The 27,588-nt window shown below is 37.5% G+C and overlaps 1 protein-coding gene across 1 annotated transcript in view; it reads left to right on the top strand.

Moving 5' to 3' along the window:
* PEX7 (peroxisomal biogenesis factor 7) overlaps nucleotides 1-27,588 on the top strand; it is a 93,573-nt gene that overhangs the window by 36,581 nt on the left and 29,404 nt on the right. The window contains exons 6-8 of the mRNA XM_001097630.5: nucleotides 5,912-6,018; nucleotides 9,148-9,261; nucleotides 11,465-11,520. Of these exons, the coding sequence (XP_001097630.2) occupies nucleotides 5,912-6,018; nucleotides 9,148-9,261; nucleotides 11,465-11,520 (277 nt within the window). The remainder of the gene's footprint in view (nucleotides 1-5,911; nucleotides 6,019-9,147; nucleotides 9,262-11,464; nucleotides 11,521-27,588) is intronic.

Raw genomic sequence — 27,588 nt, forward strand, 5'->3', positions numbered from 1 at the left:
TTACTATGTTTTTTAATCTTTTATTGGAGTATAATACACATATTGGACAGTGTATAATCTTAGTATACAATTTGGTGAATTCTCACAATGAACACATCGTTGTAACTGGCACCCAGGTAAAGAAACAGAACGTTCCCAGAGAGCCTCCTCCCATCCTTGTAGTCACTTCTCACCACCCCCCACCCCAGGTGACCAGTGTGTGGCCTTCCATAACATGGATTAATGTTGCCCATTTTCATACCTTTGTTACTGGTTTCTTTCATGCAACATGATGTCTTGTAAGACTCATCCATGTTATTCCTACAATAACAGTTCTTAATCTCCTAGTCCACATTCATTGTAATGTTTTGTCACTTTTAAATTTTTTTAATTTTATTTTTTGAGACAGAGTCTGGCTGTATCACCCAGGCTGGAGTCAGCGGCACAATCTCGGCTCGTTGCAGCCTCTGCCTCCTAGGCTCAAGCAGTCCTCCCACCTCAGCCTTCTGAGTAGCTGGGACTACAGGTGCATGCTACCAAGCCCGACTAATTTTTGTATTTTCTGTAGAGACAGGATTTCACGGTTGCCCAGGCTGCTCTGGAACTCTTAAACTCAAGCGACCTGCCTGCCTTGACCTTCCAAAGTGCTAGGATTACAGGTGTGAGCCACCATGCCTGGCCTGTTTTGGTACTTTAAGTCAATTCACATACTCTTATTAAGGTGAACCCAAGCTCATTGATCTTGAGACAATGCTGTAGCTATAGTAGAATTTATAGTTTTAACCTAGTGTTAGATATAAATTCCTGAAAGTTAGTATATATTGTTTAGGCATTTCATATGTTTTAATGGAAGCCTCGTGCTTAATCTAATGGTTTTCTTTGGAGCTAGCTTCAGGAGACTGAAGCTTCAGGAGAATACCCTTTGCTCCCTTATTGTAATGAGTGATTTCCTTTGCCTACAAGTGATAGAACTGGAACTATGTTAGATCTTTGTGAAATTTGTTAAAAAACGTACTCCAGAAAAGGAAGGGCTGCTTGAAAGGCCCAGGACACATTCTGTCTCTCATCTGGACTTTTCTCTACTTGTTGACTTGACACTCTGGACTGGCTTTCTCTACACAATGAGACACATGGCCACCAGTGAGTGGCTTCTGAATTTATATATATATATATATATATATATGTAAATTCACTATATTTATATACACACACACACATATACACTGAAGGCTGAAGAAGGTCATGAGAGATTATTTCGTCAAAGCTACATATATATTTTTTTCTGTATTTTTATATATATATTTTAAAATAAAATAAAAATTAAAAATAAAAATTATATATATGTATAAAAATATAGTATAGTTTAAAATAGTTAAAAAATTATAGTATATATAATTTTTATTTTTTGAGACAGAGTCTCACTCCATTGCCCAGGCTGGAGTTCAGTGGTGTGATCTCAGCTCACTGCAACCTCCACCTCTGGGGTTCAAGTAATTATTGTGCCCCGGTGTCCTGAGTAGCTGGGATTACAGGCGTGTGCCACCATGCCTGGCTAATTTATTTATTTATTTATTTATTTATTTTTGTATTTTTTGTAGAGACAGGGTTTTGCCATGTTGGCCAGGCTAGTCTCAAACGCCTGGTCTCAAGTGATCCTGCCTTAGCCTCCCTAAGTGCTGGGATGACAGGCATGAGCTCCTGTGCCTGGCCATATTTTTACGTTTTTGAGACAGGGTCTTGTTCTGTCACCCAGGGTGGAGTGCAGTGGTGCGATCATGGCTCACTGCAGCCTCGACCTCCCGGACCTAAGCAGTTCTCCTACCTCAACCTCCAGAGTAGCTGGGACTACAGGTGTGCACCACCATGCCTGGCTAATTTTTAAATTTTTAAATTTTAAATTTAAATTTTAAATTTTTTGTAGAAATGGAATCTCACTGTGTTGCTCGGGCTGATCTCGAACTCCTGGGCTCAAGTGATCCCGCAAAGTGCTGAGATTACAGGTGTAAGCCATCATGTCCGGCCTCCTGAATTTTTTAAGTTGTAAATGCTACCATAAGAGAAGGACAGACATTATTTTTTCAGTTATAGTTCAGAAAAATCCCAAGTACCTACCTTTGACCTTTCAGCTGTAGTCAGAGCAGGGACTGAGGTACTGTAGTTGGTCTTGCCTGGACCTACCTTTGGTCAGTCAGTTGTGTTGAGGTGTAAGTCTTTATAGAATCACTTGGTGAGGAAAGGACATATGATATTCCTAGAAAAAGGGTATTTCTGGGCAGGCCAAACACTAGACATCCACGTCACCCGGCATTACACACTGAAGGCTGGAGAAAATCATGAGAGATCATTGCATCAAAGCTATTTGGCATTCTGGAAGCAAATTCTACTGACTGGTGGCTAGACCACAGACAGTGATTATAATGAGGGCCCTTGAAGTTATTTGAAACTCTAACCTGTACCAATTCTGAACAGTTTCCTTTTGTTACTTTCAAACTCATCATTTGTTTTTCACAATGAGATATGTTGTCACTAGTGGGTCCTGAATTTTGTAACTTGTCAATTCTGCCATAGAAGAGGGACTGACATTATTTTTCAGTTGTAGTTCAGAAAAATCCCAAGTACCCCCATTTGGCCTGTCATCTGTAGTCTGAACAAGGAATGAGGTGCTGTGGACAGAGGTACCATCCTTAGCTAGGTCCAAAAATGTTTGTTACTCTCGTCTATCAAAGTGGTTTTCAACCTTTTTTTAATGTAATAAGACAATATTTTTAAATCAAAAAAGGAAAAAAATCCTGCATACAAAGCAGTAGTAGTACGTATTTGTGGATCCATAAAAATGTAATAGAAGTATTACCAAAACGCAGACTAAAGGGCTGTGGACCACATTCATGACTGTTGTGGTCTCTGGGCAGGGAGATGGGAAGTGGTATTGAAAATATAACAGATTTTTCTCCAATTTAAAGAAAAAGTAACATAGGGCTGGATGCAGTGGCTCACACCTGTAATCCCAGCAATTTGTGAGGCTGAGGCAGGTGAATTGCTTGAGCTCAGGAGCTGGAGACCAGCCTGGCCAACATGGCAAAACCAAAAATAGAAAAATTAGTGGGGCATGGGAGTGTGCGCTTGTAGTCCCAGCTACTCGGGAGGCTGAGATGGGAGGATTGCTTGAGTCTGGGAGGTGGAGGTTGCAGTGAGCCGAGATTGCACTGCTGCACTCCAGCCTGGAAATAAAAGAATTAAAATAATTCCTCCAGAATTAGCCAATATTGATTGTATGGCATTTGTCCTCCAGCAACACAAGGAGGCAGCAGTGTAGCATAGTTGTAAAGCTGTAAAGTGCACATGCTGGGGACCCAGACTCCCTGAGTTCTGGGTCCAGGTCCTGGTTCTGCTGCTTACTATCCTGGGTAAGTTATTTCATCTCTATATGCTGCATTTGTATAGTACTATGTTCCTCATTTGTATAGTACTATACAATTACTTTTTATATCTCCAAATTCCTACTTTATGTAGTTGTGATGTTTTTAGAAAAAATATGTATAAAATGCTTAGAACAGTATGTGGTGGCACATTGGAAGCACTCAATAAGTATTAACTATTATTCATGTTGTTATTACTGGGGGGACAGAAATAACTTGTAATCATGGGTATTTTTTCTCATTTAAAAAAACACATATTGAGAGCTTACTACACATCTGGCACCGTACTCACGCTACTACCTTGTCTCATTTCAGCCTTACAAGGCAGTTATTTTATTGTAGGTAGCAAACTGAAGATCAGCGAAGTAACTTGATTAAGCATCAGTGACCACCAAATGATTGAGCTGGATTAGAACCAAGCTCGGGAACTCCAAACGCCCCGTTCTTAACCCCTGCATTTCATTACTGCCAACACATTTCTTATCTTTCTTAAGCAACTTCCAAAGAAGCCGGGAAAAAGTTGCCTAGGATAGCTAAATTTAGCTTAACAATATATGATTTAGAATTGGGAATATAGGAAAATACATGTAGATAAGTAAAAGATACTTTAAAATTTTAGCACTTTTATATACCATATTTGGCAGTGTCTACTATGTGTTAGAGACCATGCCAGGTGCTTTACAGAAACTTGGTGAAATTCTTAGACAGTGCTGCATGTTGGGCATTCTGATGTCTCCTTTAGAAATGAATCAGTCTCAGAGATATTACATATCCTATGCAGGGACCTAGAACCACAAAATGGCATTCATGACCCCACCTGGTAAAATGCCAGAAACTGCGTGCTTTTCATTACATGGAACTGGGTTTTCTCCCATTGTCAGTTGTTTGTATTTTACTTTTGAGGTAGCTGTATATATTCTGGATTTTATTGATCTTGTCATCTTTTGTTTCCTATAGTTTAGAAAAATTGGAGGCAAGCAACATGTAAAACATTTAATCAGGTGACTGTGCAGTTAGGTAATGCAAACTATTTTTGTAATAATGCAAAGTGTAATCTTTACATGTTTTTAGCTTGTTGGCCAGGCATGGTGGCTCACACCTGTAATCTCAGCATTTTGGGAGGCTGAGGCAGGAGGATTCCTGAGGTCAGAAATTCAAGACCAGCCTGGCCAACATGGTGAAACCCTGTCTCTCTCACTCTTTTTTTTTTTTTTTTTTTTGAGACAGAATTTCACTCTTGTTGTCTGGGTTGGAGTGCAGTGGCACAATCTCGGTTCACTGCAACCTCTGTCTCGTAGGTTCAAGTGATTCTTCTGCCTTAGCTTCCCGAGTAGCTGGGATTACAGGCGTCTGCCACCATGCCCAGCTAATTTTTTGTATTTTTAGTAGAGACAGGGTTTCATCATGTTGGCCAGGTTGGTCTCAGACTCCTGACCTCAGGTGATCCACCCACCTTGGCCTCCCGAAGTGTAGGGATTACAGGTGTGAGCCACCGCACCTGAGTGAAACTCCATCTCTACTAAAAATACAAAAATTAGCTGGGTGTGGTGGCACACATCTGTAATCCCAGCTACTTGGGGGGCTGAGGCGTGAGAATTGCTTGAACCCAGGAGGTGGAGGTTGCAGTGAGCCAAGATCGTGCCACTGCACTCCAGCCTGGGCAAGAGAGCCAGACTCTGTCTCAAAAAAATATTAAATAGGCCACGCGCTATGGCCCACGCCTGTAATCCTAGCACTTTGGGAGGCTGAGGTAGGCCAATCACGAGGTCAGACGATCGAGATCATCCTGGCCAACATGGTGAAACCCTGTTTCTACTAAAAATACAAAAATTAGCTGGGCGTGGTGGTGCGCACCTGTAGTCCTGGCTACTCAGGAGGCTGAGGCAGGAGAATCACTTGAACCCAGGAGGCAGAGGTTACAGTGAGCCAAGATCATGCCACTGTACTCCAGCCTGGTGACAGCGAGACCACATCTCAAAATAAATAAATAAATAAAATTTTTTAGCTTTTTTTTTTTTTTTTTTTTTGAGGAGAAAAGTACACCTATAGCTGGCCCATTAACATATAGCGTACTTGACAATGAAAAGTAAAAAATTCTCCATTTTGGCTTGGTAGACTTTGCCCGCCTTTAGCAGTAAAATTGTTACTCTATTGTTGGTTTCTAGTACAATATGTGGGTACAGAGTGATCACTTTATTTCCTAATACAAGAATTTTCAGGGCCTTTCCTGCCTCAAAGAAAAAAGCAGCAGGTGTGTGATTAGTCAATATTGTGTTTATCTCTGTGAGATTCAAATTTTCCTCCTAAAAGCATTATCACAGTGCAACGTCACTTTTGTATTCCTTCATTTGAATAGTTCCTATGCATTATTATGGTTTAAAAAAATAAGTCTAAAGGTGGCAATATCCTAACACTGAAAGCAGTGTATTTTTGCTTGACTTATTATTATGAACACATTATGTCACTGCGCATTCAAGTGGTGTGATGGGAAATGATCAAGTCTTCCTTTTTACCAGGTGATCAGACTCTGAGAATATGGGATGTGAAGGCAGCAGGAGTCAGAATCGTGATTCCCGCACATCAGGCAGAAATCTTGAGTTGTGACTGGTGTAAATACAGTGAGGTACAGTGTATGGCTCTATCCTAAGCTGCTGTCCTTCCTAATGTTAAAATGTTCTAAATTTTATTTATCTTTGTTTATGTGGACTTTGGTGGTGTTCCTGGACCATTAAGTTAAATTCTGTCCCTTTCCTTTCTAATTAATGATTGTGACTGACCTGCATTAGCATTAATTGGATATAAGTGCTCATAAAACGGCAAAATAAGAAACAGAAATTTTCAAAGTTCAACAGTGCAGCCTTACTTGTTTGTTTTGGGAAGCTGCCTTACCAATTTATGTAATGTTTTTCTTTATTGCTCTTAACCCTGCAATTTTGTATCATCTTTTGCTTTTATTTCTTTTTCACTTTGCTAGTCAGGCTGTTGAACTATTTGTAATTTGATTTTTAATTTGACAGTCCATCAGTTTTTAAATTTTTCTGTTTCATCTTCCTTTTTAAGCCTAACCAATTTTCATGCCTCTGTAAGATAAGTGTCCATGTGCAACTTTTTTAAAGCTTCAGTTAACCACATGAACATATGAATCAGAGATAGAAATGGATTAAATATGTGTTAATATACTACAGTCATGCACTGCATAACAACATTTCAGCCAATGACAGATTGCATATATGACAGGGCCCTTAAGACATAATGGAGCTGAAAAATTCCTATTGCCCCCGAAGACTTTCCAGCAGGGCTAGATGTAGAAGTAGAAGACAGTGATATTTATAATCCTGACTCAGTGTAGCCCTAAACTAATGCATGTGTGTCTCAGTTTTGTTTAAAATAAAAAAATTTAAATAGAAAAAAGCTTATAAAATAAGGATATAAAGAAAGAAAATATTTTTGTATAACTCTACAATGTGTTTGTGTTTTAAGTTTTGTTATTATGAAGAATCAAAAAGTAAAAAAAGCCAGGCGTGGTGGCGGGCACCTGTAGTCCCAGCTACTCGGGAGGCTGAGGCAGGGGAATCGCTTGAACTGGGAGGCAGAGGTTGCAGTGAGCCAAGATCATGCCACTGCACTCCAGCCTGATGACAGAGCAAGACTCTATCTCAAAACAACAACAACAAAAAGAAATTTTTTTTAAAATAGAAAATTTATGAAGCAAAAAATTACAGTAAGCTAAGGTTAATTTATTATTGAAGAAAGGAAATTAAAAAAATAAATTTAGTGTAATGTTCTAGGCCTTCCCATTCACTCACTGACTCACCCAGAGTAATTTCCAGTTTTGTAAGCTCCATTCATGGTAAGTACCCTACTACCATTTTTTTATCTTCCATACTGTATTTTTACTATACCTTTTCTGTGTTTAGATACAGAAATCCTTACCATTGTATTACAGTAGCCTACAATATTCAGTACAGTAACATGCTGGACAGGCTTGTAGCCTAGGAGCAATGGGCTGTTTCATCTAGCCTGGGTGTATAGTAGGCTGTACCACCTAGGTTTGTATAAGTACATTCCGTGATGTTCACGCGAAGATGAAATTACCTGATGCCACATTTCTCAGAGCATATCCCCATCATTAAGTGATGCATGACTGTATTTATGTCCCTGAAGTAGTCTGTTGACCGTGACAAATACATAAAATATATGCTTTGTTTTTTCCCAGTTTTAAATTAATTAAAGCTAAAAGAACATTGTACTGACAGAGATCTTTAAATAAAAATAAGTAAAATAAGTTATTAATAAGTACATATGCAATGATATTAATCGAAACATTTCAATGCTGATGACTATAGTTTCAAAGTCATAAATGAATTTTTCATATTGGAAAATTAATTATGGCCTGTATATTAGATGTTTGGGAATTCTAAACAAAGATGCTGATAGACATTTGAGAGTGGTTTACAAAATTTATTTTCTAATAACTGAAACTTTTCTTCAAATTAGCTTACACTAAAACCCAACATAGTCAGACAATGTTTGCTTGGTGCGAAAGTAATTGCAGTTTTTGCTATTACTTTCAATGCAAAAACCGCAACTACTTTTGCACCAACTTAAATCCTTTGCTGTTCTGGGTTATGTGGGGTGGACTGAGTGTGGACCCAGCACTTGACCTATTCACCTAGGACCTCTGGGTTCACTTGGGGCTCTAGATAGCAGAATTTGTAAAGCCAGAATAGATAAGAGACTCACCACTATTTGATTACATTCTTGGATATGATTAGATATTGTATTAAGAATTGTGGTCCAAGAGAGTTGGAAACAATGATTAATTTAGATTTAGAGAACATGGAAAAATTTAATTCATAGCCTTTGCTTTTTCAGATGTACCTAAATGAACAGACCTCTTGCCTTTTAATGCCTGGAAAAACCTCAGAGTATGTTGAAACCCTTTTTGTTTGTTTGTTTTTTAGAGACGAGGTCTCACTGTTGCCCAGGCTGGTCTCAGACTCCTAGGATCAAGTGATCCACCGGCCTCGGCCTCCCAAAGTGCTGGGATTATAGGAGTGAACCACCGCACCCAGTCTTGAAAACCTTTTTTAAATTTTTATTTTTTTTTTAGAGGCAGGGTCTTGCTCTGTCATCCATGCTGATGTACAGTGGGGTGATCACAGCACACTGTAGCCTCTAACTTTTGGGCTCACACAGTCCTCCTGCCTCACTCAACCTCTCAAGTAGCTAAAATTACAGGTGTGTGTTACCATGCCTGGCTAATGTTTTAAAATTTTTTGGGTAGACAGGGTGTTGCTTTATTGCCCATGCTGGTCTCAAGTTCCTGGCCTCAAGTAATCCTCTCACCTGTGCCTCCCAAGGTGCTGGGATTCCAGGGAAAACCATTTGAAGAGAAAGCTGGGCTCATTTGTCAGATAAAAATTTTAATCCCCTGTGTACTTACTGCCACTTGTAAAGGTGGATTAGAAAATCCACAATGCTATTTGGAACTATGCCTTTTCCAGCTGTGTGTAGTGTTCCATCGTGTACATAAAGCATATTGAGTTCTTTTTCTCACAAGTCATACTAATTTTTTGCTATTAATGTCTATGTTGATTCCTGTCTGTACTTGTTATACAACTTCTCAAAAATGGCTCTTGGGTTCATATTAAATAATTATCAGAAAGTAGATGTTGTTTCTAGTAGGAAAGCCTGCATACTGTTTAATTGCAAAGATGTCACAGTTTATGTTTCTCTGAATTGTTTTTAGAATTTGCTGGTGACAGGTGCGGTTGACTGTAGTTTGAGAGGCTGGGACTTAAGGAATGTACGACAACCAGTGTTTGAACTTCTTGGTCATACCTATGCTATTAGGAGGGTGAAAGTAAGTTTTCATCTTTTCTTTTATATGTAGAATAAAATTACATAAATATAATCAATGAAGCATATATTAAGAAGTGTTCTGGGTTTAGGGATTGGAGTTACTAATTCTTTTTTATATGTGTTTTTGTTACCTAGTTAATTAATATTGAAAGCTAAAATTAGTTAAGAATATTTGAATAATTATTGAATGAATTTGGGCAATGTAGACATTCAATACTTAACGTTAAATAAAAATCTTTTTCTCATTCTTTCACCCCCAATCTGTTATTTCCTTTAATATTATTTTTTTAACTATAGTAATTCACTTTTAGTATTATGTTCTTTATAAGTTTCTAATCAGTGAGAGTCTCTTTGTTGAAACAGGTGTAAAGAGATGGTTAATTCTTTTTCCTAACATGATAACATACATGACTGTTCACAGATGTTTGGGATATAGAAAGTTTTCTACTCTGAACAGCAGAGGATGAGGTAAATTTTTAATGATGGTCCCAGTAAATTTCTCTGGGTTATAAGATGACTTAGGTTAGTTTCCTGGCTTTCATTTAGGCAGGTTCTGCTAAATGACTGGAAAACATCTTATTAAGTGACATCTCCCAATTTCATCCTTTTTTTTTTTTTTTTTTTTTTACGTTAAGGGTAAAAAAGTACCTTATTGATTATTTTAATAAGATAATTACAGTATTCCTACTATTTTAAAAATTCTAAATTTGTTTTTCTTTTTTTTGAGATGCAGTCTTGCCCTGTAGTGGAGTGTAGTGGCACGATCTCGGCTCACTGCAACCTCTGCCTCCTGGGTTCAAGCAATTCTCCTGCCTCAGCCTCCTGAGTAGTTGGGACTACAGGTGTGCGCCACCATGCCCCACTAATTTTTTTGTATTTTTAGTAGAGACAGGGTTTCACAGTGTTGTCCAGGCTGGTTTCGAACTCCTGACCTCAAGTGATCCACCTGCCTTAGCCTTCCAAAGTGCTGGGATTACAGGCTGTGTCACCATGCCTGGCCAAAAATTCTAAATTTTTAGTTAAGTTAATATTTTAAGTTTCGCTGGCTGCAATGCAACATAGGAGACACAGTGCTGTTTTATTTTTTAATAAAAATTTGTTTTATGTGGACAAGTTTTAGCAGTTGAAAAATATGCTCTATGTATATTTCAGAGTGATTCTGAGAATGAAATAAGGTAATGTAGTGAAAGTACTTTGCAAACTAAGTGCTGGTCAAATGTAGTTACATATGTGTATTTAACTGTTTAAAGTGCTGGTAAGACAAACACTGAAGAAAGGTAATTGCAAAGGTCAACTTATTAAGTACATTTTTACTCATCTAGAAGACGTTACTTGTCTTTAAACTTGCTTTTTATCCTTGATATCATTTTCCATTAGCTGTAATATACAAATAACATAAAAATATCTTAAAGGTGTTTTTATTTAACATTTAAATGTTTATTTTGATAACTTGTGATTATAGTAATTATATATTTGTAAAATTGGTAAATGATATAATTATATATTTGTACTATTATATAATTAAATCCCTTATATTTGTAAGGATCATTTTTGTTTGTTTGTTTGTTTTTGGTTTTTTTGAGCCAGAGTCTCTCTGTCGCCCAGGCTGGAGTGCAGTGGCATGATCTCAGCTCACTGCAACCTCCACCGCCTGGGTTCAAGCAATTCACCTGCTTCAGCTTCCCGAATAACTGAGATTACAGGCATATGCCACCATGCCTGACTAGTTTTTGTATTTTTAGTAGAGACAGGGTTTCTATTAAACCATGTTGGCCAGGCTGGTCTTGAACTCCTGACCTGAGGTTATCTGCCCTCCTCAGCCTCCCAAAGTGCTGGGATTACAGGTGGGAGCCACCGCACCTGGCCTATAAGAATCATTTTTGGATAGCCAGTATGAAATTGTATTTAATTTTTCCAGAATAGCAACATTTTGGGAATATTTTGTTCTAAGTAAGTTCTAAAAAGCTTGAGGGATAATTTTCTTTGGAGAATATAAAAATATTTTTCCCGAAGATGGATACTTAAAAGGCCAGAAGATTTTGGCCTCAAATTAAAGCATATATGCTTTGGAAAAGCATAATTTTAAGTGACAGCTCTGACTCAACTTAAATTTATTATAATGTTTATGGAATGATCTTAGAAAGCAGTATTATTATCACAGCTGACTTCAAAAAGGGTTTTTTTCTTTTCTTTTTTTTTTTTAGTTTTCGCCGTTTCATGCTTCTGTGCTGGCCTCTTGCTCGTATGATTTTACTGTAAGGTACAGTGGTTTTTAATACATTTCCTTTTGAAATACCAGATAACATTTGCATCTTTGCAACTTTTATAAAAGATAATGTGATTACTCTTACTAACATGAAAATAATCTGAGATGGGTACATTTAAATATTTATTAGGATTAATATTATATTTTTCCTGTTTTCATGATCCAGTCACATATATGAGTAAATTTTTTCTCTTCAAGTATTAGCCTGGCTCTTCTGTTTAAAAGCCCTCTTTTCTAATAGATGTTTCTATGGTAACACTTTCCTACACTATGGATCGCATAGCCAATATCTTTGAAATTTAGATTTAGAAATTTGGAAATTTCATTTCTTCAGATCTAATTATATGAGTCTTAAGGCTAAGATTGCTTAGATGAAAAAAACAATGAACATGAATGTATGATTTTTTGTGAATGTAGATATATGAACATATATGTGTATATATGTGCATGGGTATCTAGATAAGAGTGTGTGTGGGTGTGTGTCTCTATTTATACTTCTAGTTACAGTGCCACACCACACAGGATTTATTTTCTCTTTCCAAATTTGTAACTCTTGACTTCCATTTTATTCACAATATATTTTCTTACGTGTTAAACCCTGTAATGCTTAGAAAGTAGTTTCAGAATTGCAAAGCCATACCTTTGAAAAAAAGAATCTTACTGATTAGAGCTCAGCACTTGCTTAGAGTTTTTTTGTCTTTAGTTCAAATACTATATTCAGAAGTTACTTAGGTTAATTCTCCTCTTCTCTGTTAGAGTGTGGTTATGTTATTCACTTGAAACATGGTTTGATTCCTTTGTTTCTGTTTGTATTCAATTTTAGGGTTTTCCTCCCGTCCTTGTTGATTTTGTCTAGGCAAAACATTGACATGGTTTCAAAAGTCAAGATGTACATAAAGATATATTCAGAAAGGTGTCATTTCCCCCCTTCTATTTCCTCAGCCTTTCTATTTTATTCTGTTCCATACTCTATAGGTAACTAGTCTCACTCATATACATAGACAGATATATATTTTCTCATTTCCCCCTTTCTTACACAAAGAGTGGGGTACTTTCGATACATACTCCTTTAAATTTTGCATTTTTCACTTAAAATATATCCTGGAAATCTTTCTATATCAAAGAGATCATTCTCATTCTGCATAATACACCATTGTGTGGATGTACTGTAGTTTATTTGGCTGTTCTCCTATCTATGGAGATTTAGCTTGTTTTCAATGTTTTGTAAATAAACAGTGCCACAGTGAATGATAGCTTTGTGTTACTGGAGAATTAATGTCCGGTATTCCTAGAAGTGGGATTGCTGAGTTAAAAAGTAAACACATGTAGTTTTGTTAGATGTTACTGAATTCCCATCCATAAGGAATATGCCAATTTTGATACTCAGCAGCAATGTTTGAGAGTACCTGTTTCTCTGCCATCTAAAGATCATTGATTCATTAGGGTTTTCCAGGTGTATGATCATATCACCTGCAAGTAAAGGTGGTTCTACACCTTCATTTCCAATTCTGATGCCTCTAATTGATTTTTCTTAAAATTGCCTCCACAAATACCACTAATACAGTGCTAAATAGTTTATAGAGAATGTCTGATTCATGATACAAGTGCAAATGCCTTTAGTGTTTCTCTATTAAAAATAAGATTCTGACTGTAATGCAAATTATATATGTTTATTTGTTTGTCATACTAAGAAAGTATGCGTGAATTCCTATTTTCTTGAGTTTTTTTTTTTTTTAATCAGAAATGGATCTTAAGTTTTGTTGAAGGCTTTTTTTGTCCAGCATTTATGGAGATAATCATGATTTTTCTTCTTAGAGATGTGGCTATGATGTACTATATTAATGGATTGAACCAACCTTGCATTCCTAGAGTAAGTCTCTCATGCTCTTTGTGTATCATTTTCTCACCATGATGTTGAATTGTGTTTGCTAATATTTTATTTAAAGCTTCTGCATCAGTAATCAAAGGTGATATTAGTTGCCGTTTTCTTTCTTTTTTCCTTTTGTTTATGTGTCTGTATTTTACTTGCTTCATAAAAAAGAATTAAGAAATTTTCCTTTGTTTCCAAAGCTCTGGAACAACTTGTACGGCATTGAGGCTGTTTGGTCTTTGAATCCTTGGTAGGATTGCTCTGTGAAACTAGTGAAGCATGGTGTTTTCTGTGGAGTACTTTCTTGATAACTTCATTTCTTTTATGGAAATGAGTCTGTTTAAACTTTGTGTCTCTAATGGGATCAAGTTTGGAAATTGTCCCTTGCTTGTAGGTTTTCAAATTTATTTGTAGACGTGTCTCTAAAGTGGGTGGACACAGTGGCTCGTGCCTGTATCCCCAGCACTTTGGGAGGCCGAGGTGGGCAGATCACCTGAGGTTAAGTGTTCACGACCCATCTGGCCAACATAGTGAAACCCAGTTTGTACTAAAAATAGAAAAATTAGCCAGGCGTGATGGCAGGTGCCTGTAATCCCAGCTACTTGGGAGGCTGAGGCAGAATTGCTTGAACCCATGAGGCAGAGATTGCAGTGAGCTGAAATCGTGCCACTGCACTCCAGCCTGGGTGCAGACTTTGCCTCAAAAAAAAAAAAAAGTCTGTGAAGGAATGTTGTAGGATTTCTTCTCTTATGTTTGTTGTTTTACTATTGTTATTTCTGATTTTGTATCTTTATGAGTTCTTTGACTATCTAGTGGTATGTTTATTTTGTTATTTTTCTTCAGCAGGCAGAATTTTAATTTATTAATTAGAACTACTTTTTTCAGCCAGGTGCAGTGGCTCATGCCTGTAATCCCAGCACTTTGGGAGGCTGAGGTGGGTGGACCACCTCAGGTCAGGAGTTCAAGACCAGCCTGACCAACATGGTGAAACCCCATCTCTACTAAAAATACAAAATTAATTGGGCATGGTGGTGCATGCCTATAATCCCTGCTACTGGGGAGGCTGAGGCAGGAGAATTGCTTGAATCCAGGTAGCAGAGGTTGCAGTGAGCCAAGATTGTGCCATTGCACTCTAGCCTGGGCAACAAGAGCAAAACTCTATCTCAAAAAAAAAAAAAAAGAACTGCTTTTTAAAATTAATCACTGCTTTTATTTTTATTATTTCCTTTTTGGTACTTTCTTTTTGTTGTTCTTTTTTTCAGCTTCTTGAGGTGGGAATTTATTTGTATTCTTTCATTTTGTTAATAAAGTGTTTAAGGCTATAAATTTTTTTCTGGTTGTTATTCAAACTATAGCCCATAGATTCTGATATATAATGTTTTCATTATCATTTAAAAATTTTTGTAAGTTCTGTTTTACTTGCCTTTTCTTCCAAGAGTTGTATAATAGTAAATTACTTAGTTTCCATATGAAAATGCCTTTTAACTTAAAAAAATTTGTTAATAATTTCTAGTTTTATTGCATTAAAATCAGAGAATACTATTTTAGTCATTCAGTTTTATGGAACATATTGACATTTGGGGGAAGTGGAACCTAATAAACGATCAGTTTTTGTTAATGTTTCATTTGCAGTTGAGAATAATGTATATTCTCCATTTTCAGGCTGTTAAGTTCAGTATGTAATCATAAGCTTGCAAATTGATTATGTTGTTTAGGCTTTCTGTATCCTTTCTTATTATTGGTCCACTTAGTCTGAGAATGGTATGTTACTGAGAGTGGTGTGTTAAAATCTCCTATCATTAGCAGGCTTCTACATCTCCCTGCATCTTTTGTAGTTTTGACTTTATAGAAACAGATGCTGTATTTCTGGTGTGTAGATACTATAATGTATATGGCGAATTGAGACTTTTAGCATTAAAGAATATCCTTCTTTGTCACAGTTAATGCTTTTTGTTTCAGTTATGCCTTGTCTCATATCAGAATCATTGCCCTCGCTTTCATATTGTGTTTACTTTCCAGATATACTTTCCCCCATACCTTTATTTTGTTTTTGTTTTATCATATTTTCAATTCTTTAAATTTTTTTTAAAATTATACTTTAAGTTCTGGGATATATGTGCAGAATGTGCAGATTTGTTACATAGGTATATACATGCTATGGTGGTTTGCTGCACCCATCAACCAGTCATCTACATTAGGTATTTCTCCTAATGTTATCCCTCCTCTAGTCCCCCACCCCCTGAAAGGCCCCAATGTGTGATATTCCTCTCCCTGTGTCCATGTAATCTCATTGTTCAACTCCCACTTATGAGGGAGAACATGCAGTGTTTGGTTTTCTGTTCCTGTGTTAGTTTGCTGAGAATGATGGTCTACAGCTTCATCCGTGCCCCTGCAAAGGACATGAACTCTATTGATAATTTTTTATGGCTGTATAGTATTCCATGGTGTATATGTGCCACATTTTCTTTATCCAGTGTATCATTGATGGGCATTTGGGTTGGTTCCAAGTCTTTGCTATTGTGAACAGTGCTGCAATAAACATACGTGTCTTTATTGTATGTGTCTTTATTGTAGAATGATTTATAATCCGTTGGGTATATACCCAGTAATGGGTTTGCTGGTTCTAGATCAAATGGTATTTCTGGTTCTAGATCCTTGAGGAATCACCACACTGTCTCCCACAATGGTTGAACTAATTTATACTCCCACAAACAGTGTAAAAGCCTTCGTATTTCTCCACATTCTCTCTAGCATCTGTTATTTCCTGACTTTTTAGTGATCGCCATTCTAACTGTTGTGAGGTGGTATCTCATTGTGGTTTTGATTTGCATTTCTCTAATGACCAGTGATGATGAGCTTTTTTTCATATGTTTGTTGACCACATTAATATCTTCTTTTGAGAAGTGTCTGTTCATATCCTTCACCCACTTTTTGATGGGGTTGTTTTTTCTTGTAAATTTGTTTGAGTTCCTTGTCGATTCTGGATATTAGCCCTTTGTGAGATGGATAGATTGCAAAAATTTTCTCACATTCTGTAGGTTGCCTGTTCACTCTGATGATAGTTTGTTTTGCTGTACAGAAGCTCTTTAGTTTAATTAGATCCCGTTTGTCAATTTTGGCTTTTGTTGCCGTTGGTTTTGGTGTTTTAGTCATGAAGTCTTTGCCCAGGCCTATGTCCTGAATGGTATTGCCTAGGTTTTCTTCTAGGGTTTTTATGGTTTTGGGTTTTACATTTAAGTCTTTAATCCATCTTGAGTTAATTTTTGTATAAGGTATAAGGAAGTGGTCCAGTTTCAGTTTTCTGCATATGGCTAGCTGGTTTACCCAACACCATTTATTAAATAGGGAAACCTTCCCCCATTGCTTGTTTTCATTGGGTTTGTCAAAGATCAGATGGTTGTAGGTGTGTGGCGTTATTTCTGAGGCCCCTGTTCTGTTCCCTTGGTCAATATATCTGTTTTGGCCCCAGTACCATGCTGTTTTGGTTACTGTAGCCTTGTAGTATAGTATGAAGTCAGGTAGCATGATGCCTTCAGCTTTGTAGGATTGTCTTGGCTATATGGGCTCTTTTTTTGTTCCATATGAAATTTAAAGTAGTATTTTTTTTCTAATTCTGTGAAGAAAGTCAGTGGTAGTTTGATGAGGATAGCATTGAATCTGTAAATTACTTCGGGCAGTATGGCTGTTTTCACAATATTGATTCTTCCTATCCATGAGCATGGAATGTTTTTCCATTTGTTTGTGTCCTCTCTGACTTCCTTGAGCAGTGGTTTGTGGTTCTCCTTGAAGAGGTCCTTCACATCCCTTGTAAGTTGTATTCCTGGCCTAGGTATTTTATTCCCTTTGTAGCATTTGTGAATGGGAATTCATGTGTCATTTGGCTCTCTGTTTGTCTGTTACTGGTGTATAGGAATGCTTGTGATTTTTGCACATTGATTTTGTATTCTGAGACTTTGCTGAAGTTGCTTATCAGCTTAAGGAGACTTGGGACTGAGACAATGGGGTTTTTCTAAATATACAAACATGTCATGTGCAAACACAGATGATTTGACTTCCTCTCTTCCTGTATGAATAGCATTTATTCCTTTCTCTTGCCTGATTGCCCTGGCCAGAACTTCCAACACTGTGTTGAATAGGAGAGGTGAGAGAGGGCATCCTTGTCTTGTGCGGATTTTCAAAGGGAATGCTTCCAGCTCTTGCCCATTCAGTATGATATTGGCTGTGGGTTTGTCATGAATAGCTCTTATTATTTTGAGATACGTTCCTTCAATATGTAGTTTATTGAGAGTTTTTAGCATGAAGGGTGTTGAATTTTATTAAAAGCCGGTTGTGCATTTATTGAGATAATCATGGGGTTTTTGTCATTGGTTCTATTTATGTGATGGGTTACATTTATTGATTTGTGTATGTTGAACCCCCATACCTTTATTTTTAAACAATTTTGTTGAACCATTTTGTTCTAGGTATGTCTTTGTATAGAGCATATATTAGGATCTTGCTTAGTGAACAAATAGTCTTTTTATTAGAATATGTAAGTTTAACTCTTTCATATTTCTTGATAAAAATGTTTAGCATCGAATGTGTCATATGTTATGATTATTATTTGTATTTTATTTGCTATGTTTCTGTGTGTGATGTGTTTTTCTGTTGTTTTGTTTTTTTTCTTTGACTTAAGATTTTTTTGACATTTAGGTAAGATTTTATGTGTTTGTTTTAGTGGTTGCCTTTGGTGTTACAACTTTTTAAATGTCTTCAAAAGTTTTCTTAAAAAAAACCATTTATTGCCTTGTAAGTTTTTCATTATATTTTTGTGAAATCCCTCCTATTTCTTATATAATAACCAGTGAACTTGTTCTACTTTCCCTTTTTATTTTTCCCTTTTCCATCAAATTTTGTTTCATTTATGCTTTGTTAGAACATGCAACATGTAACATATAGCACATAGCATATAATATATTTTTACTTGGTTTCTACCTTTGTTTTAGTCTTAAATGTATAATTAAATATATCAAATACTCATTATCAATTTTTTTTTGCCTGAGTTTCCCCCATTATCTGATGCAGTTTATCTTGAGGAAATGCTGTAGATTTCTCAAGAGGGACTGATGGGCATAGAATTCTCATGAACTCTCGTATGTTTAAAACTATTTTTCTGTAGTTTTCCTACTTGGAGGATAGTTTAGCTGAATATAAACCCCTTGATTTACATTTATTTCTTTGAGGTTTTTGAAAATGCTACTATGTTTTTACCTTGTTTTCTATGTCGTTTTTGAGAATTCTGATGCCAGTCTAATTTTCTTGTAGTTGTAAGTTGTTTGGCACACTCCCCGCCCCGCCCCCCCATCAACCCCTTCCCTCCTCCTCAAGACCCCTGGGCGGAAAAAGAACCCTTGTTGCATTTTAGTTTTTCTTGCTGCAGGCTCAGTGAGCTCTTTAAGTGTATAGATTGGGGTCCTCTTTTATTCCCAGAAAGTTTTTTGGATTATAATTTTAAATAATAGTTCTACTTAATTGTTTAATTTTCTGTGGAACTCCCATTATGTATAAAAAGACTCTCCTTTACCTGTGTTCTATATCAGATACTTTCTCTCTGATAATTTTTCTTTCTTTCTTTCTTTATCTCATTTTCATTTTCTTGGTTGTTTTCCTGTTGTCTTCAATGCCCTTGTTATGCTCTTGTGTGAATCTGTTCTTCTTGGGCCCCAATGTAATTCTGTGTTTATTTGTGAAATGATTGTGCCTTTTTTCTTGTATTTCTTTCTTGAGTTCAGTCAGGTCTGTTTCAGGTCTTTCTGTTTTTGTCCACTTCTTTTCTTTGTTTTTGAGTTCCTAATCAAGAGTTTTGTTGGTTTTTTTTCTTCCATGTCCCCAAGTGCTTGCTTGAAGATATTTGATTCAGTTTAGGATATGTTACGGTTTTCTACCTCGCTTTTTTTTTTTTTTTTTTTTTTTTGAGGGAAGTTTTTGTCAGATTAATTGTTGGAATTCTTGTAACCATTTATATGTGTATTTGTGTTTTTAAAAATAAATAAAGAATGTTTTTGTCTCTTTATATCTGTGGACAGGGTTGATGGTTTGAGGTTGGCCCCTTTCCTGCCTTTTAATTTCCTTTCCCCCCTAAACTATCAGCTTTCCAAGATCACCTCCCTGTATCCAGTGTACTTTAAAATCTGTAATCTAATCTTTATTATGCCTTTTTCCAGTATTTTCACTCATAGGATGCACTTTCTCTTTCTCATGATGGTTTTATGTCAGCGGTAGACCTAATCCTAGCTCCTGCCCTCTCTGTACCATTCAGTGTTCCCCAAACTGCCCTTGCCATTCACACAGGCTTGCAGCTGGAACAGGGAGGCAAGCTCATAAGGATTCTGTTTTGATTTTTCTTCTTACAGTTAATTTGAAGTTTGGATGTGTGGAAGACCTGAGGTTTGTGTAGTTTTATTTGTTCTCTTTGTTGTTCTGTATTGGTTTTTGAAGAATACAGTAACAGTTTTGGATTAACACAGCCTCATTGCCTAGACTACCCAAATCTCCTCTCTCCTCACTTCTGAGTCCGTATTAGATATGGCCCAGTCTATATAACTTTGTTTGTATAAAATGTACTTCCAATAGAATAAATTACAAAGCCTTGAGATGCATTTCATGCCTTAACTTGGTTTTCTTGATTCATTCAATACAAGCAGGCAGACAACTGGGAAGCATAATCACATGGAGGCTCCCAGCTTTCAAAAGTGTACTATAACCAGGCCTTTGTTTGTTTGTTTTTAGTATTCTATATAAAATAATAAGTAGTGATTATAGATTTTTCAACTTGGGAACCAACTGGTGGCAACACAACAGAAAGGAAGAAACTGGAACTGTGGAGCTAGATCACTGACTGGAAGTGAAGGCTGTGCATGTAGCTTTGGACACCATTTACTTACTGATAGTTCAGTCCGTAAGAATGAATAAGCCAAAGGGAGATAAATGTACAGAAAGAACAAAAAATTCCTTTCTTCAGGAGGGAATTCATGTTGGAAAGCAGGAAGGAGCAGCCCACCAGGAACAGGAGGAAACCTTAGAGCATGCAGTAGTCACAGAAGCTGTGGGAGGAGGGGCTTTCAACCAGGTGTGAATGGCCAGTAATGTCAGATCCACCAGATGGGTTAAGCAGGATAAAAAGAGAACTTGGAATCTTCTCTTACATATTGTCACTCATGGGTTCAAAAAGATTTCCACATATAGGATCTTGGAATTCGAACATATTTCTGGGAAGAAAGCATAAACTGAGATGAGACATTAATCTTTGGGTGATCTCATATTTGGTATTCTTAACAGTTTTAATTGGGACATCTTAAATCCATTTGGTGCTTTGTTTCTGATTAAAGAGAAAAATCTAATGACTTCTGAGACTTTCTTCTCAGAATTGTCATTATGATCTTAATCGTACTGACTGACCACTCCCTGTTTTATGTATTTAAGTTCCCCTAAACACCCTGTGGGAAAATGCCTTACTTTTATAGATGTAAGTTTGTCTCAGGAATGTTCGTTAAGACTGGATGTGAACTGCATTTCTGAAAATCTTGGGAGTATCAAACCATGCTCAGAATCCTTACTTTTCTCTCCACTGTTAAGTGCTGAGTCTCTGAGCATGGACGGGGGAGGGGGAGTAGGTATTTAGTGCCCCTGGTGAGGGAGGTGGCTTAGGTCATGGTCCTGAGACCAGATCAAAGGTGTTGTAGCTATGTTTGTAAGCACTTGGGAAAATTGAGATTTATGGTTCAATAATAGGATATCTTTAACGTAAGTTAAACATAAAGTTTAAAAGATATTTGAAAGCAATGATCCTGTATAACTTAGAGTCCAGGTTTCTTTTATTAATATGTAATATGGCAACTAGTGACATCTGTGCTCACAAGCTCACAGGGTGATTACAAGAATTGTATGAGAAGACATTCTTAAAAATACTGTGATAATTCTTAATTGCTTTTCCCTCTCTTCTTCTTCTTTTTTTTTTTTTTTTTTTTTTTTGAGACAGTCTCGCTGTCACCCAGGCTGCAGTGTACTTGTGCGATCTTGGCTCATTGTAACCTCCACCTCCAAGGTTCAAGTGATTCTCCCACCTTAGCTTCCTGACTATCTAGGACTACAGGCACACACCACCACCCCCAGCTAATCTTTGTATGTTTAGTAGAGACGTGGTTTTACCATATTGGTCAGGCTGGTCTCGAACTGACCTCAAGCGATCTGCCCACCACAGCCTCCCAAAGTGCTGGGATTATAGGCGTGAGCCGCCACTCCTGGCCCTTTGCCTCTCTTCTAAAGCCATCTTCCCAACCCTATTCCCTGCACATTCAGCAAAAGATCTTACCTTTAAAATAATAATAATAATTGTGGGACTCAAGCACAAATTATCTTAATTTCTAAGCTAGGCCTGTGGATTTTCTCTAAATCTGTACCTCTTCATTCCTCCTGTTATTTAGAATCCTTAGGCATGCATGCTGTTGATCCCTCATACTTGTTTTCTTCAGGACTTTACGCCGTGAAGCGACCTCTTCTCCCCCCGTATCTCTCTGTATCTTTAGTGTCCAAATCTCTGGTGACTTTTTCCTCAGCCTGTAACATTTTCCTTCATCCTGCATTTGACTTTAACTCCTCTCTTACATCTCTCTTTTTTTCTTAGCCAAGCTTTTAGTGTCCCCATAAGCTTCCATTCACCAGGGCCATTTTAAGGTCTTCACTGTCCCAGGGTACTCTATGTTGGAGGTCTTACCCTGGATCACTTGAACCTATACAATGGATCCACATCACTGATTAAATAAGGTTAATTATTTTGAAAAGATTTGTGGCTTTTGCTTTTGAAGTGATTTGCATTGAGTAACTCACTTATGATTGATTATGATTTTTTGGCAATCATTACGCTTGCTAAGGAATTCTTGTGAAGTAAAAAAAAAAAAAACAACCCTAACCTAGAAATTGTTTCCAAGTGGAATGAAATGTTTCTGAGTGCCAGGTTTATCAATTAGTAATGTTAATTTATTAATTTTAAATTTAATTTTTTTAAAAGTTTAATTTAAATGTTCAGCTCTCAGGCATTTTGTAGACCTTTGAAAGTTTATAGGCATAGGCACTTACAGTTCTTCCTAATGGCACAACTGGCTTCAGTCCCTACTTCTTTACTGAAATTGCTCTGGCAAAAACCACTGGCGACCTCTGTAAAACCAAATCTAGTCCACTTGTCAGCATTTGTCATGCTGAACCTTTTTCTGTTTTACACTGTCGATCATACCTTCCCTTCTGGAAACTCCTTATCCTAGGGATTCCATGTTCTTTTTTGTTTATTTGTTTTACTCTCCTCTGACCCTTCCTTCTTACGGTTCATGATAGAATCTCCTTCCCTTCCCTTTAAACTTGGTCATCTCCCTTTGGTTTAGAACTTTTTTGTACATGCCCATTCTAAATGATAATTCTAGCCCCTTCTTCCAGGTCTGGCCTTTCTTGAGAGCCTTAGGCCTGCATATTCTGCTGTATCTGAACACAGGCACCTGAGTGTCCAAACAGGAATCTCACACTGAACTCCTTCTTTGCTTGTTTATCTGTGTTATTTATCTCAGTTAATGGGAACCTTATCCCTATTCAAACAAGCCAGAAACCTGGAATTCTCCTTTTTCTTGAAAAATTGGTGAACATTTTCCATCTATGAAGTGGAGCATTGCTTCACAGGCAGTATATAAAAGCAACATCATCTTTTTAGAATTATAATTTTAATTTTAACATATATTGTAGCTACTAAATTACTGTTTCAGCTCCATACTGAATGTAACTGGAGGCTAGTGATTGTGTATTCCAATATAAGATTATCGAAGACTTTCTTGTAACAAGAAAAATAAATAGAAAAGGAAGCCAAAATCATTTGAAAACCCTTCACTTTTGACTATATTACATGTATGTATATTTGTAATTTTCAACACATGTCAAGAATAAGACTTTAATCGTTCTAATGCCTATGTGAGTCTAGTCTCATTATTTGAATGCGGTGACCACTGATTGGAAAGGTCAGAAAAGGTGCGTTTTTGGTGGATTTTTACTCCACGTGATATGAGTTAAATTTATCCTCTGAAGAATTTTAAATCTGATTGGATTGATGATATTTTTAGTGTCAGAAAACCATTTTAACATGAAGAAAAAGATTTCAGATATAAGACCAGCAATAACCTGTTTAATTTTTAGCACTGATAACTATACAGATACTACCTTTAGATTCTCTGGATGGCTAATATTTGTAACACAAGCTTTTTATTTTATTTTATTTATTTATTTGCAGTTGCAAGATTTAATAGAGTGAAAACAGCTCCCATAAAATGGGAGGGGACCCAAAGCGGGTAGCCGTTGCTGGCTCGAATGCCTGGGTTTATATCCCAATCATTGTCCCTCCCCCTGTGCTCTCAAGTGATAGATGACTGGCTATTTCTTTACCTCCCGTTTTTACCTAGTCAGCATTTTAGTGAGCTCTTTTTACTACCTGATTGGTGGGGTGTGAGCTAAGTTGCAAGCCCCATGTTTAAAAGTGGATATGGTCACCTTCCCAGCTAGGCTTAGGGATTCTTAGTCGGCCTAGGAAATCCAGCTAGTCCTGTCTCTCAGTCCCCCCTCTCAACAGGAAAACCCAAGTGCTGTTGGGGAGGTTGGCTGACGACTGCTCTAACTGCTTCCTGCTGAATTGGGGCATAGTAAGGGTCGTGCAGTTGAGATTTCCTTGGGAGGGGTGCCTTCGATGTCATTAACATTGGAGCATGGGCTAGCAGGCCGGTCCAAGGGTCCTCAGTAGATCTTAGTCATGGACTGCATCTGGGGCTCCGTTTGAAGAAACATTTGTAGTTTTACATCTTTGATTCTGGAAGAGACAAACCTAACAAGGAGGTTAAAGATACAGGGATTGAAATATATGGCCTGCAGTGCAGGGGATTATTTCTTTGGCACATTCACAGGCCCTGGCTATCTGCTTGATAGTTTTGAAAAGGCCTGGTCCAGTAAATAATGATTTGGCCATCTGATAGGTGCTATCAATACCCAAGTGAAAGGTCTGGTGAAGGGATTTAAGTAATTTCCATTGGTTAGCTGCAGGCAAAAGTATTTTCCCTTCTTGGGTGGCTAGCCACCCTGAGGGGAGGAAACTATGTCCTCGTGAGGTTCCCCTTTCTATTTCTCTTGCTGAGTACTGGGGCTTGGTTTCCCAGAGGGGATTACCCCATACTAGGGGTCCTTCTATAAGCATTTCTAGTGGAGGGTCCTGCCTTGCGGCTCTTTTGGCTTCAATAGCCGCTTGGCAGTTCCCTTCTATTTCCCTTTCTTTTCCTTTCTGATGACCCCAGCAGTGTAAGACTGCCACCTCTTTAGGTTTCTGTACAGCTAATAATAATCTCCTAATGGCTTACTGATGTTTGATAAGCGTTCCCTCGTAAGTTAGGAATTGCCTTTCTCTCCATATTGCTGTATGGGCATGGAGGACTAGGTAAGCCTACTTAGAGTCTGTATATATATATATACCCTTTTTCCTTCTCCTAATTCTAGTGCTCGAGGGAGGGCTGATAGTTCTGCCAGCTGAACGCTAGTTCCTGGAGCGAGCGGGTTACTTTCAAGTATTCCATTATCACTGACCACTGCATACCCCGCTTTTCAAAGTCCTTTTTCTACAAAGGAACTTCCATCGTATACAAGTTGAGGTAGGCGTCAGTTAAGGGAACCTCTAGAAGGTCCCTTTGAGTGGTGTAGGTTTGATCAATCACCTGTTGACAGTTATATTCTATCTTTTCTTCATTTTCTGGAAGAAACGTGGCTGGGTTAAGAGTTGCTGAAGTATGCAGTCACAGCACTGGCCCTTCAATTAATAGAGCCTGATATTTAAGCAAACGGTTGTCTGACAGCCACAAGTCTCCTTTAGCAGTGAGTATGCCGTTTACATCATGAGATGTCCACACAGTAATATCTCTTCCCTGTATCATTTTAACTGCTTCAGATACTAAGACTGCTACTGCGCCACTACCCGTAAACAATGAGGCCAACCCTTTGCCACTACATCAGTTTCCTTACTCAGGTATGCCACGGGTTGCAAGCTGGTCCCTCGGACCCGTGTAAGGACTCCTAGAGCTATTCCTGTTTTTTTTCTGTGACGTATAAAGAAAAGTCTTGCCCAGTTGGCAAGCTTAACACTGGGGCTTGGGTTAGGGCCTTCTTTAGGGTCTGGAAAGCTGCTTCTGCTTCAGAAGAGCTAATATACACAAATGCTGGCACATAGTAAGTACTATGTAAGTGTTTGCTACGTTTGTCATTATTAAGGCTAGAATGGGTGGTGACGGAAGGCTGTCTCATTGGGCTTGAGGCCATTTCAGCTTTAGTCTTCAAGGGTGAGGTAATAATTTTTATTTTACAGCAGCAAGAGCAAGCAGCCCCATCTAGCCTTTTGTTGTCCTCTGCTCCTTGGAGGTGAAAGAGAAGTACAAATTGGGCGTAGGAAGTTATCTAGAATCTGCTCTGTCCCTCCACATCCCTGTTCTTTGGAGATATTTAGGAACGTTCTATAGATTAGACATCTATTACGTAGTGGGGTGAGCATGTAGACCTTTGAGTGAGTCATACTTGAAGTGATAAGCTGACTCCTCTATTTACTAGCTGTGAAATATGGGAAATGAACTGTGATCTACCTTGCTGGGATGTTCAGAGGATTAAATGAAGTAGTATCTGTAAATACTCTGGCACATAGTAAGAGCTCAAAAAAATAGCAGATGTTTTAAATGAGAATACTAGTAGTAATAATGTTTCCCATTTTAAAATGTAAGTACTTTAGGGAGAGTTAAGATACTAATCATTCATATGTTACCTAGCATTACATTAATAACATAATTATATTGCTTACAGTCACTAAGGAGCTTTGTGAATAGGAATTTTCATTGCACTGTGAAGGTGAAGTAGGAGAGTGAACCTAGTGAATATGGTGCAGCGTGAACCAGGATAATGGTTACACCATACAAAGTTGAATATGTTTGGGCATTTGATTCAAATCTGTTCCCAGAGGGGCTAAGCGCAGTGACTTATGCCTGTATTCCCAGCACTTGGGGAGGCCAAGGTGGGAAAATTTCTTGAGCCCAGGAGTTTGAGACCAGCCTGGATGACATGATGAGACCCTACCTCTACAAAATTAAAACATTAGCCAGGTATGGTGGCACACACCTGTGATCTCAGCTACTTGGGATGCTGAGGCAGGAGGATCTCTTGAGCCCAGCAGATGGAAGCTGCAGCGAGCCATGTTTGCCATTGTACTCCTGCCTGGGCAACAGAGTGAGACCCTATCTTGAAAAAAACAAACAAAAACAAACAAACAAACAAACAAAACCTGTTACCAGGTGACCACTTCTACTTCATTTCAACCTATTTAGAAATTTTCCCCTAAATTGTTATGTATTACCCACACACATTTGTTGAAAAAATTATTTCATAAGGAGGCAGCATGATGTAATAGAGAAAGAGATACAGCTTAAAATCCTGAATTTGCCATTACTAGCTATGTTATAATTTAATTATATATTACTTAATATATAATTAATGTAATTTGGTTATATTTGATCTCTTATAAAGTGACTTAACCTCCCTGAGCCTTTGTTTCCTCAGTCATAAGATGTACTGTTATGATATTTAAATATCAATATATGCAAGGCTGTTCCCATAGTACCTGGCCCATATCTGGCACTCAGAATTTTATTTTTTATTCCCATATATATTCTTCAGACTTTATTCTTGTTGTCATGTCACTGTAAATATGTTCTTATATTTCTGATCAAAATTGCTGAAAACCAGCAGAATGACAAAGACAAGTTATGATGTCTGCAGTTTATTTTTAAATGGTTCAGCAAAAATATTCCTTCATATGCATATGTGTAGAGAGAGAAAGAGAAAACAAATGTGGCAAAATTTTAACAGTTAGTAAACTAGGCAAAGGACCTACGGGTGTTCATTTTATTCTTTGAGGTTTACTGTGGGTTGGTAATTTTCAAAATAAAAACACTTGAGAAAAAAGCAAGCTGTATTTACTCATGCAAAATAAGAGCCTGAGATACCTTCTAGTTAATGTTATTATTTAATGATATCAGTTTAATTGTAGAATAAGATAACTAGCTTTATTATATTGTGTTAAGTGAGAAAATGATTTTTAATTGGAT

This window comes from Macaca mulatta, chromosome 4 (genome assembly GCF_049350105.2).
Source record: "Macaca mulatta isolate MMU2019108-1 chromosome 4, T2T-MMU8v2.0, whole genome shotgun sequence".
NCBI classification, from domain to species: domain Eukaryota; kingdom Metazoa; phylum Chordata; class Mammalia; order Primates; family Cercopithecidae; genus Macaca; species Macaca mulatta.